Source organism: Galeopterus variegatus, unplaced genomic scaffold (genome assembly GCF_000696425.1).
Source record: "Galeopterus variegatus unplaced genomic scaffold, G_variegatus-3.0.2 Scaffold790, whole genome shotgun sequence".
NCBI classification, from domain to species: Eukaryota; Metazoa; Chordata; class Mammalia; order Dermoptera; family Cynocephalidae; genus Galeopterus; species Galeopterus variegatus.
Window position 1 is genome coordinate 64,707 of NW_007726901.1, and position 12,575 is coordinate 77,281.

At 34.9% G+C, this 12,575-nt stretch overlaps 1 protein-coding gene across 2 annotated transcripts in view; it reads left to right on the forward strand.

Moving 5' to 3' along the window:
• Positions 1–1,678: 1,678 nt before the first annotated feature.
• The window catches only part of MTHFD2L (methylenetetrahydrofolate dehydrogenase (NADP+ dependent) 2-like), a 114,160-nt gene continuing 103,263 nt past the window's right edge, over positions 1,679–12,575 (forward strand). For both annotated transcript variants that reach the window (XM_008572468.1, XM_008572469.1), the window contains exons 1-2: positions 1,679–1,859; positions 2,478–2,600. In XM_008572468.1, the coding sequence (XP_008570690.1) occupies positions 1,706–1,859; positions 2,478–2,600 (277 nt within the window). In that variant the 5' untranslated portion in view covers positions 1,679–1,705. The remainder of the gene's footprint in view (positions 1,860–2,477; positions 2,601–12,575) is intronic.

Genomic DNA, 12,575 nt, shown 5'->3' on the forward strand with positions numbered 1-12,575 from the left:
GACCACACTTGGGAATTGCTCCTTAGCAGAACATTGTACACATTAAAATTGTGTGAATGCAGATGGATGCTATGGACCAGACTGGTGCCAGACTGAAATGGAGTATTCTTGATCTGGTTCTACTTATATGTACACAAACCTATTAGAGAAGGCAGCTGACCAATCTGGAAGGGTCAGCAGTTTGCATTTTGTGTGTTGGCTGACATTCATTAGAAAATCGAAAGTGTACAGGTACTACTAGAATTAAGGTGCTGTAAGGACTTCCTTTCCCCCATTTTCTTCTGCTTCTGACTCTACCTCCTTTTCCTCTTCTTCACAGTATATATTGACTTACCTTTGGTGTTTCGGGTAGTAATCATGATTTCATCAGGCCTTTCAATAGTGAAAAACGGGCAGTGGGAGAAGGAACCATCTTCTGCTTTATCAGATACCACTGAATACACAGTAAGAACAACCTAATTCACCACTTCTAAGTTTGACATCATGAAGAAAAGCCTTCCTATAATGCATTTCTTCGTGCCTTTCCAGAGATAGTTTATGTCATCTATGAAATATAGCACTTTTGCCTTACATATCTGTCAACTGCCAGAAAGTAATATTCTGTGTGAAGTTTTTTCATTAGAAATGATGCCATGGTAGGAGGATTAACTGAGCCATCTCTTTACTGACCTGATCCCCACCATAACCAATCATAAGTGTGTCAAGGTTGATAGCTGTTGTGAGGGAGTTAGCCTGGAGCTGTGGAATAAAATTTTTCCTTGAGTAAGCTCAAGGAGTTGTATAGTATGGAGCTCATGACTTCAGGGTCAGGATATGCTAACCAAGAGCAAACTGATTTAGCCTTAGGGTCACAAGACTGTGGGGCTACATATGTACAAAATCGAGGCCATCTTTGAAGATGGATATCAGTTTAAACTAGGCTGTGCTGATCTACCTCTTTAGAAAAAACAGCAGAGCTTTTAATATAGCCAGTGTTACAGTCCATATCTTGAGTATGTATTTGATAATTCGTATATATACTCGTGTATATACATGTATGTAGATGTGAAAGTTACGCATAATTGTATGGTATAGATAGTATCTTAGCCCTGTATGGGCTTCTGCAACAGAATACCATAGACTGGGTGGCTTATAAACAACAGAACTTTATTCCTCACAGCTCTGCAGGCTGGGAAGCCCAAGATCAAGGTGCTGGAAAACTCAGCATCTGGTGAGGGCCCACTTCTTGGTTCATAGATGGCATCTTCTTCTTGTGTCCTCACATGGTAGGAGGGGCAAGGGAGTTCTCTGCAGTCTCTTGTCAAGGCACTAATCTCATTTGAGAGGGTCCGCCCTTACGGTTTAATCACCTACCAAAGCCCCCACCTCCTAATATCATAACATTGGGGGTTAGGATTTCAAGATATGAATTTTGGGGGGATATAAACATTCAGTCTGTAGCAGATAGACTATAATGTACAACTAAAAAGCAGAGTTGGAACCCTTCACAAAAATTATAAATGTATTTATGAACCTGAAGAATGGGTGTCAAACATAATTGGAAAAAAAAATCAAGTTTTGTGTGCTTACTAGGAGAATCACAGATGTTTTCTTCATTCTTGTACCTTAAATTTATGCAGTTGCATGTTTCTTATTGTCTTCTTACTATTACATTTATTGTTTTGTTTTCCATAGACATGAAGCCATTATTATCTCAGGAACTGAAATGGCCAAACAAATCCAGAAAGAAATACAGCAAAGTGTGGAATCATGGATTTCCCTTGGGAACAGAAGACCTCACCTCAGTATCATTTTAGTGGGAGATAACCCAGCAAGCCATACATATGTCAGGAATAAGATAAGAGCTGCCTCTGCTGTAGGTAGGTATGGTTTTTACTTGCAATTGTTACTAAATATGTTTTTTGTTTTTACTTCAAAGTGTGGTAATTATGAGTGATAATTATCAAATAAGTGCCATATGAGTAACATGTATTATTATTATTGGAGATTATTCAATTACCAAAATTTAAGTTAATTTCTTACTGTTTTCCTTCAAATTTCTTATAGAATAATTGTTTGATTTCATATCCTATGGTGACATATGAGAGGGATACTTTACATTTAAAGGACCTGTTTTTTATTATATTTGCTTTAATCAGGTAATAAACCTGGCTAGTTCACTCTGTTGAACTTGGCCTAATAGTGTTGGCGGCAGTGGTATTTTTACTCTGTTCAAATGTACTGGTAGTAGCTTATCACAAATAAGTGAAAGTTGTCACATGAAATACTGGGCCAAACAATGCATGTAAATCATGAGAAAACACCTGTACTATATGAAGAATCCCTCCTGATGGTGCTGTTAATATCATCTTTGTAGAAAGGCCTTTCCTCCCAGGGGACAGGAGCATAGGAAACCAACAACACATTCTTTAAGACACTGTTAATAAAAAACCACATCTTGGTTAGTCAAGTGACTTTCTCTGCTTGTTTTCTTTTAGGTATCTGTACTGAGCTCATTCTAAAACCTAAGGATGTTTCTCAGGAAGAACTTTTGGATATAACTGGTCAATTGAACATGGACCCAAGAGTCAGTGGTATATTAGTTCAGTTACCACTGCCAGGTACATAACGGTCTTCTGTATATCTGATTTGTTTAGGAGAAAGGGCATCTTTTAACATTATATTGTGACACTGCACATAACTTATAAAATACATTTACAAGGAGGCTAATTATTATACTAATACTAGATGTAATAGGTGATGATTTCTGAATTATTTATGCTTACAGTAATGGAAAACTATGAAGAAAAATTTAGGCATTGGCAATACATGCCCCCTTTTTTTGGCCCAGTAGTGCAGGACCATAAAAATGACTATGCAAATTGAAACTGGGCAAAGCGATCTTAGTAATCAATGGGAAAATTAACAGTTTTTCTGTGATGTTTAAAAATTTTTGTCAAAGCACTAAAAACTCTCCTACTGTGGTTTATAAATGTACAGGGAAATGAAAAAATCGTAAAACTAAAATTTATTCAGTACACTGTATTTTAAAACATTAGAAACTTTGAGAATTATAGGTGTTTGATATCTTTGCAAAAAACTTGTCAAAAGTAGTTGGAGCAATGCTTGCCTTATTTATAACATGATGTGGAACGAGCATCTTTTCTATGCCTTGCTGAATTGAATTATCATATTCATTTCTAAGTTTGGATCAGCTTCCAACATTGTATCCTTTGTACCTTTAATGTCATGAAGTATCTCTGAGATTTCCTTTAATGGGAAGTTTTATGCTGGTGTCACTTCCTCTGGGACACTGTGGTCCTTTCTGTCACAATCACTTTCCTCATTTATCTGGACCAGTTCAATTTCACTGAGTTCCTCTGGCTACATGGCTACCTCTCTCCAACGGGTGTAGGGCCAACATTCCACAGCTGGTGATTTTTTTGTATAACTCCATTTGCATTCAGTTAGAATCCTGTTGAGGCAACTTACCTTGTTTTTATGTTTTTCAGACTTTTTCAACATAGTTCTTACCTTCACTTCATGCGGGTCTAGTTTTCTCCTGTCTTTACATCCAGTTTCACTTCCAGCATTATCATGTTTTTTTCCTTTGCTGTACTTTCATCTTTATAGGCTACTCTTGACTCTGTCAATTATCCACTTTTATAAAATGTCATGTGGGTTTGACATGGAGACAACTCACTTTCCTCCCTCTGTTTAAACTGAATAACAAATGTGCAGTGACCAATCATCAGCAGACTTCAAAAGAAGTGCTATGATTGGTCTTTGATCATCATGCTCATCTGTTATTTCCATGGTGATTTGTGGACTGAAGAGTCAGCCTCATTTGTATAATCACTCACAGTTAATATAGCATGATAACTAAAATCTGAACTGTGTTGTTGGAGGACTGGTATGATTTAACTAAACTTTGGTTCTGATATTCATGCATATTTGAACTGTGCAAAGTGAGGACTGCTGATAATTAGAGTAGTTTTGTGAAGTTTTGAATTCTGTAACTTTTGACCAACTGTAATATAATGTGCAGAAAGTAAAGCTTTATGATGCTATTACATGGGATTTTTATATGGCATTAATATTTTCCTCTGTTTAATGATATAAGTTAATATCTTAGTATATGTTATAGCTTTTATGCTGTTTAAATTATACCAAAATTCATACTTCCAATTCTTTTCCTTCAATATTGCTCTACTGGTAACAAAATCATCAAGTTGGAAAGGATCTTAGAAGTTATCAGTTTCCCCCTGAGAAAAATGCGCTGACAGAAAATAATATAGATTCATCATGTTGAAATTAGTGTAAGGATACATCATTTACTTTTAAAACTAGAAAAAGAATTCAACATGCAATATTCTTATTTCATGTCATAGGAAAATGAAGTCTAGAGAAGATCGGTAGTTTACTAACATCACAGATGTGTGTAAAAATTTTTGCAGAGTTTGTCAGTCATTTGGCTCATGAAAAAAAGAATCTTTTTGCTACTGTATTTGCCAATTTTCTTATAGTTTGCAGTTTTTGAAATTTTCCCCACTTACATTTATACAATATTCAAAAAAGTTACATAAAACATGTCACAATATTAATTCTTAAAATGTCCATACTGAAGTGATCTACAGATTCAGTGTAATTTCTATCAAAGTTCTAATGGTGCTTTTTCACAGAAATAGAAAAAAAAATCCTAAAATTCAGATGAAACCACAAAAGACCCCAAGCAGCCAACAAAATCCTAAGCAAAAAGAACAAAGTTGGAAATATCACACTACCAGATATGACAATTTACTACAAAACAGCATGGTACTGACACAAATATAGACATTTAGACCAATGGAATAGAATAGAGAGCCCAGAAATAAATCCATGCATTTAAGGTCAACTGATCTTTGATAAAGGTGCAAAAACCACACATGGACAAAGGACAGTTTCTTCAATAAATGATGCTGGGAAAACTGGGTATGCACATGTGGAAGAATGAAATTAGACCCTTATCTCAGCCCATATACAGAAATCAACTCAAAATGGATTAAAAACTTAAATGTAGGCCTGAAACTGTAAAACTCCTAGAGGAAAACGTAAGGGAAAACCTTCTTGACATTGGTTTGGGCAATGATATGATTCCAAAAGTACAGGCAACAAAAGCGAAAATAGACAAATGGGATTGCATCCAACCAAAAAGCTTCTGCACAACAAAGGAAACAATCAGCAAAATGAAAAGGCAGCCTATGGATTGGGAGAAAATATTTGCATGCCATATATCTGATAAGAGGTTAATATTCTGTTGCTTTGCCTTGCACAGATTTATCACCTCTCTTCCCCTGGGTGATGGAGCCACAGAAGGATTACTCAAAGCCCATCTCTTCTGAGCAGTGAGAGACCCTGAAGGGGTTAATCTCCTGGAACCCTCAAAAGAGAGGCATTCCTTCCTTGGGAGATTAACTATGAATTGGGGTTCTCTCCCCACATTTATTTTCCAGACCAGGAAGTTACAGAAGAAGAACGTAGGTGGGGTAATAGTTTAACAACAGAGGCTGTTGGCAAGCAAAGTGACATTTCATAATGCAATTTGCAAAAGGTTAAGTCGATCCACCAGCAAAAGCTTGATCTTAGCAAACATTGTTTTTCCCTACAGCAATTTCCCTGTATCTTTACATATCAATCAGTAACTTGTCTGTCCTTGAGCCAGCAACCTTGCTGTGTTACAATTCTTTATCTTACAACAGAGACTTTTAGCCTGGGGAAAGTTTCCTGTCTTTTGCAAGGTTAACATTTTATACGTACTTTTAAGAAGTTAGGCTAAACCTGAAACTACAGGGAATTAGACCCTATGAAATATATTTGCTTTATAAATGTAAGTATACTCCACAATATTCAAAATATGTAAGGAACTCAGACAACTCACTAGCAAGAAAATAAATAACTTGATTAAACATAGGCAAAGGGCCTGAAAAGACATTTCTCAAAGACATATGAATGTCCAACAGATATATATGAAAAATGCTCAACATCACTAATCATCAGGGAAAGGCAAATTAAAACCACAATTAGATGTCACCTCATATCTGTTAGGGTGGCTGTTATTAAGATAACAAAAGTTAAGTGTTGGTGAGGATGTGGAGAAAAGTGACTTTGTGCATCCTTGTTGGGAATGTAAATTGGTATGCCATTATGGAAAACAGTATGAAGGCTTCTCAAAAAATTAAAAATAAAACTACCATATGATCCAGCAATCCCACTTCTGGATATATATCCAGGAAGAAATCCTGTCATTTGCAACAATATGGGTAAACCTGGAATACATTATGCTAAGTGAAATAAGCCAGGCACAGAAAGACAAATACTGCATGATCTCATTTATATAAGGAATCTAAAAAAGTCAAACTCCTAGAAACATAGAGTAGACTGGTGGTTACAATGGGGCGAGGACTGGGGTGGGTGGGAGTTGTGGAGATGTTGGTCAAAGGATACAAAATTTCAGTTAGGATGAAATAAGATCTACTGTATAATGTGGTGACTATAGTTTATAACACATTGTATACTTGCCAGTTGCCAAGAAAGTAGAATTTAAATGTTCTTACCACAAAAAAATAACTGATATTTTGGATATGTTCATTAACTTGATTTAGCCGTTCCACAATGTTTACATATATCAAGATATCATTTTGTATACCAAAAATATATTCATTTATTAAGTTTTTTTTTAAATTTCAGTTTTCCAACTACATTATATTTGGTTTGTCATAGATTTTTAACTATATTATATTTAGTTTGTCTTAATGAAATCGAATTTATATATGTAGAAATTTTACCCCTTTATGAGCAACATTCCTCATTTGGTGTATTTATTAGCAATTTGCCACTAGATGTCGCTGGTGCCCTGTCTGGACTAGAGACTAAATTGCTTGAGTTCTGTGTTCATTTCAGTAAGAAGCATAGAGCCAAAGAGACCATGGTGATAAAAAATATCTGAAGGCTCTGAGAAACGGCAGTTTCCTATCTGGCCGAAAAGCTAATAATATATAAAATAGTAGTGGCTAATACTGATTACATTGATGTGTCAGCCCTTTACATTTATTAACTCATCGAATCCTCACAGTAATCCTGTTGGATCTATTTATTATTACGTATATTTTACCGATGAGGAATTTGAGGTGCAGAGAGGTGAAGTAACTTCCCCCAAGGTCACAGAGCTGCTAAGTAATTGAACTGGAATTTGAATCCAGGCAGACAGGTCCTGCATGCCAATACTCTTAACCATTATATTAGCACCCTCATCAGCATATTAATGTTAACTAGTGAGTAATGCATGCATACTATGTGGCAGGTTCTCCTTTATATGAATTATTTTATTTACTTCTCAAAACATCCTTATATGGTAAGAATTTTCTTCATTCTACAGATAAGGAGATTGAGGCACAGAGAAGTTAAGTGAATTTACCAATATTACTTGTTAATAAATGGTAGAGCCAAGACCCAAACCCAGGCTGTCTGGTTCCAGAGGCTGCCATTTAACTTCATGTTACATTATACTGTGTCTCAGAGCATTATAAGGCATAACACAAGCACATGCATTTCAGAAGTTCACATACAAGTTCCTTGTGCATGTAACCACCCTCTTGACCAGAATCTGCTGTCTGGTCTTCCTGCTGCCATGCTTGTAACCTATATTTTTTGTGGTTTTACCTTGCTCACAAATGATATTTCCATCTTTATTTACAATTTTTTTGGTAAGGTTCAAAAATGATAGCAGTGAGATTAAAGACAGATATTAAATGTACTATTCCTCCTAAAGTAGCCTGTGTTTTATTTTAGTAATCATATAGTCATATGTTCTTGCTGGAAGAAGATTCCATTCAGATATGGATATATACAGTCTGAGTTTATAATCTGACTTTCTGATATACTGACTGTCACTTAACTTTAATGAGCCTTATTTTCCTCATTGTGAAAAAGAGGGCTGAAAATTGACCTTTTATTCTACTTACTTGCAACGTGTAGTTTCTTGGTTATAGAAAAAGTTGAAGAAATCATAAAACAACACATATGTACCTTAAACATTGTATTGTAACAAAGTATTTAAATACTCATTCATTCGTCAGCCTTTTGATATAGGCTCAAAGCTTTTTGGAGCCTATTGTTTGAATTCTGTAATGTCTTCTGTCATTAATAGTACCTACAATTCATTGCCTATAATATTCAATTTGAGGTGAAACTGAGTGATTCAGTTAGATTTTTTAAATGTCCCCCAATCTTCATAGTTGTCTTGCCCTTATCTAAGTCATTATTAATTATTCTTATTTCTCAAGTCTTTCCAGAACATGCAACATAGTTGTCATAGAAATAACAACTGTTTTCACACTCCACTGTCATTTGTTTATATCATTTTTACTTAAGTTATATAATTTACTATGAAATAACTGGTATAGACAGATTGGGAAATACAAAAATTGTCTCTTGGTTGTCATGAGATTCAACTGGTAGAGCCAGGAGTGGTTCATTAACTATTCCCTATACTGTTTAGCGAGCTCTGGGCATCAGTCTGCGTGTTTTACAGAGGAGGTGGAACTTATTAGTCATTTTGGTAGACTGTCTTTGCGGCAGTGGTTAAGATTGCCTCTCTTGAACGTGTCTCATAGGATTGTTATAATGAACAAATGAAACAGTGAGTAAATGAACAAATTAAATGATTCTAGTTGATTATACCTCCAATTTTCTATAATTTGGCTAAAAAATGTGGATTCCAAATGATTTCATGAATAGAAATCTGAAATTATTTTTCACAATTGGAGCAATGTCTTGAATAAAAGAAATTCCAAATTAGAATTATAGTTCTAATGTTGGAGGACTAGTTTGTGTAAGGATTAAACAGAATGTGCAAGCAGTTTCCAGGCATCTCGTTTGGGTAAAAAGTGAAGAAATGAGATAAAATTATGTCCTATTTAATGGTATCATGTCTGTCACAAGCTAAGCCCTCAGTTTATGTTTAGAAGTTGTGCAACTTTGGTCAGGATTGGAAGTACTTAGGTTATAATTGTGTGTCTTCAGTCACAAAGCCTAGCTAGTTGTCCTGTAGCTGGTTCTAAAGCTGGAGAGGAATAAAAATGACCATATGCAGATGCTTACCTGCTTCTGTCCTGACTGTACATAGATTCTATTAGTATCAATAAGTGATTATTTTGTCGAGGCTAGAAGGATGTCTGTTATTCATGTTATATTCTTTTTCTCCTCCTAAGTAGGCATTTTATTTGCTTTTAGCTTTTATTGAGTTATATTTATTAAACTGATATTATATTAAAAGTTAACTCTTTTGTGAAGTATGTATCTGTATATAGAGTAAAAAAAAAAAAAAAAAAAGACAGTGGAATGATGGTTTTTTAAAACTGGGAACCAGGGGCCAACTCCGTGGCTCACTCAGGAGAGTGCAGTGCTTGGGAGTGCAGCGGAGCTCCCGCTGCGGGTTCAGATCCTATATAGGGATGGCTGGTGTGCTCAATGGCTGAGCACGGTGCGGGCGACACCAATCCCCTTACGGGTCACACAAAAACAAAAACTGGGAACCAGTAACATCTTTTTCAAACTAAAGCAATGAAAGGAAAATTATAATATTCACAAGCTTGAAGCACACTGGAATTTTGCTATAAATATTTGTTGTAGTGTGGAATTTGGTATTTGGTACAGGGTAAATTTGGTTTAAGAGGGTTTAAATTACATGAACTGTGTGAAAGCATTTGGATTTAAGCCTGTAAACAATAATTACTCAATAAAATTTTAATATGGTATTTTATGACTAATACTCCATGACAACAAATGTTACTAGTCCCAGTAATGGCAAATATTAACTATTTATTATTGACATACACTGTACTAAAGTGCTTTATATACAATAAATCATTTAACATTCAGAACAACCCTTACCAGTAGGTGCTATTTTAATCTGTGGTTTATAGTTCAGGAAACTGAGTGACTTGAGTAACTTGTGTAAGTTCAGAGAGGCAGCAAGTAGCAGAGCATTGCCAGGAAAAACAATTACAGTGTCCTTTCACCCATAGTCGTAGTCCTACAACAGAAACTCGAAGGCAGGCATCAAGAGAGATTACTTCCTCATATTTGTTTGCTTTCTGAGAAGGCTACTTCTCATTTATTTCTGAAACACAATTAGGTAGAATGGAAAGACTTATTCCGTCTTATCTATCTTGTTCTAGAGTAGTTTTTCAAATGTTCCCCTTAATTATCTAGTTTCTAGCCTTTGAGGATTAACACCTTCCAATTCATGTAAGGGAATTGAACAGAGAAATGAGAGTGAAGTATAGCAGTAAAGTACTCAATGTAAAGGGGGTGAGTTAGAGTTGGAATTGAGTGGATTTAACAAAAATAAAATATTCTGGTAATTAGTAGGCATAAAAATGTGGATATTGACCTAATTAGTAAGGAGATATGTGTATTTGCCTAAAACTTGATTATTCATTTGGAGAAAAATAAAGCTATGTTATAATTGCTTTTCAGGAAAGATTATCAAATTTATGTGTGTAATTCTTATTACTCTGTTTTTAAAGTTCTTGACCAGAATGTGAAATTTTCATCACCATTGGACTCCTTCATGTTTGTAGAGCCATTCTCTTTATTTCTAAATTTTAACTTGACCTTTGTTGTAAAATTTTCTTTTGTTTTCTTTTTTTTTTTTTTTAAATGGAAGAAACTCCAGCTCTGTGCTTGCATGTTCAGAACAATTCCAAATAGAAAGAATTGTAGTCAATGTTTCATCCCTGATATCCATCCTGTTATCATGGTAGACTCTTAATGCATTTTATTGAAGAAATGAATGAACCCTGTAGTTTCTCGGCCACTGCCTTATTTGTTGTGGTGGCTAACTCAAGTCTCATCCTTCTACATTTTTTCTTACACCTAAAAGAGTAGTATATAAGCTACATCACTGACCAAGATTTTGTGAGGATCTTATATCCTCATACCCTTAAAGCTTCCTACTGTGATAGTGTCTATTATAAAGAGGGCATGCCAGGAAAATGTACATTTTATTACTTGAATAGGGCTTTAGCCTCTGACCTTTCAACTATATTGGTTATCTTTCAAACATACCAGGGCTGACTTCTTTATATCCTTCAGGTCTTAGCTTAAATGCCACAGCTTCAGGGAGGCTTTCCTAGCCCACACCCTCTGTAGTTGTTTCGTTTCTGTTATTCTCTATTTGAGACCTGCTTTTGTTTGTGTGTGTGACAGAGACAAATTAAGCTCTTTATATACCCATATGTCCCCTTATATTTCCCAGCTTGTCAATTAGGTTAAGGCCATGTAACTACTGGCCATTAGATTGTGAAAGGAAGTGACCATTTTTGAGCTACTTCTGGACCAAGATGGTTAAAAAGTGTTGTGCCCCTCTCTCCCACTTGCAGTGTTTTTGTTGCAGTGACCTTGGAAGATAGGTATTACAGATGATTGTAAATTTCAAGAATTAGATCAGTGGAATTCTTATTGGGCTTTACACAGATAAGAAATAAGTACTGTAAAGAGACTGAGATTTCAGATTTTTTTAAAAAAACCTATAAACTCACAGACTCAAGATGCTGTCAACAAACTCCTAGCCCATGAAATATGAAAAAAACTATACCAAAGAACATAATAATTAAATTGTTGAAAACCACTGATATAGGGGAAAAAAATCTTAAAATCTGCAAGAGTGAGTTAAAAAAAACAAGTAGTTACATACAGAGGAACAAAGAGAATGGTGACAGCAGCAGATTTCTTGTCAGAAATAATTCAAGTCAGAAGGCAATGGAAAACATCTTTATCTTTTAACGTACTGAAAGGAAATAAATAAATAAATAAATAAAGCCATCAACCAAGAATTTTATACCCAGTGAAAATACTTTTCAAAACAAAGGCAGAAAAGTATTTTTCAGACATACAGGAAAGTGAGAACCCAGATAAAACTAAAAACAATAATAGCAGACCCAAACTACAAGAAATATTAAAGGAAGTTCTTTAGGCTGAAGGAAATCGTACTGGATGGAAATGTAGATCTATTAAAAGGAATGAAGAGCTCTGGAAATGGCAACTACATGGATAACTACGAGGGCACTTCAAAAAGTTTGCAGAAACAGAATTAAAAGATAGTACAAATCATAACCTTTTTGAAGACCTATCATAATAGACATATCGAAAATTATAACCATAGGTTTCAAAACCTCTCAATAATTTAGAGAACAAGTAGACAGAAAATCAGTAAGAATATAGATTTGAAGGACAATATCAACCAATTTGACCAGAGTATGCATTTTTTTTTCAAGTTCACATAGAGCATTTACAAAGACATACCAAATTCTAGGTGATAAAACAAATCTCAGATTTAAAAGGATTCATGTCACAAAAAGCATGTTCTCTGACCACAATGGAATTGAATTAAAAATAAATAAAAGAAAAATATCTGGAAAATTCCTAAATATTTGGAAACTAAGTAGTGTACTTTAAAATAACCCACATGTCAAAGAAGAAAATAAAAGGGAAGTTAGAAATTATTTTGAGCTTTTTATTAAAAAAACACAACATTTTGAAGTTTATGGGATGCT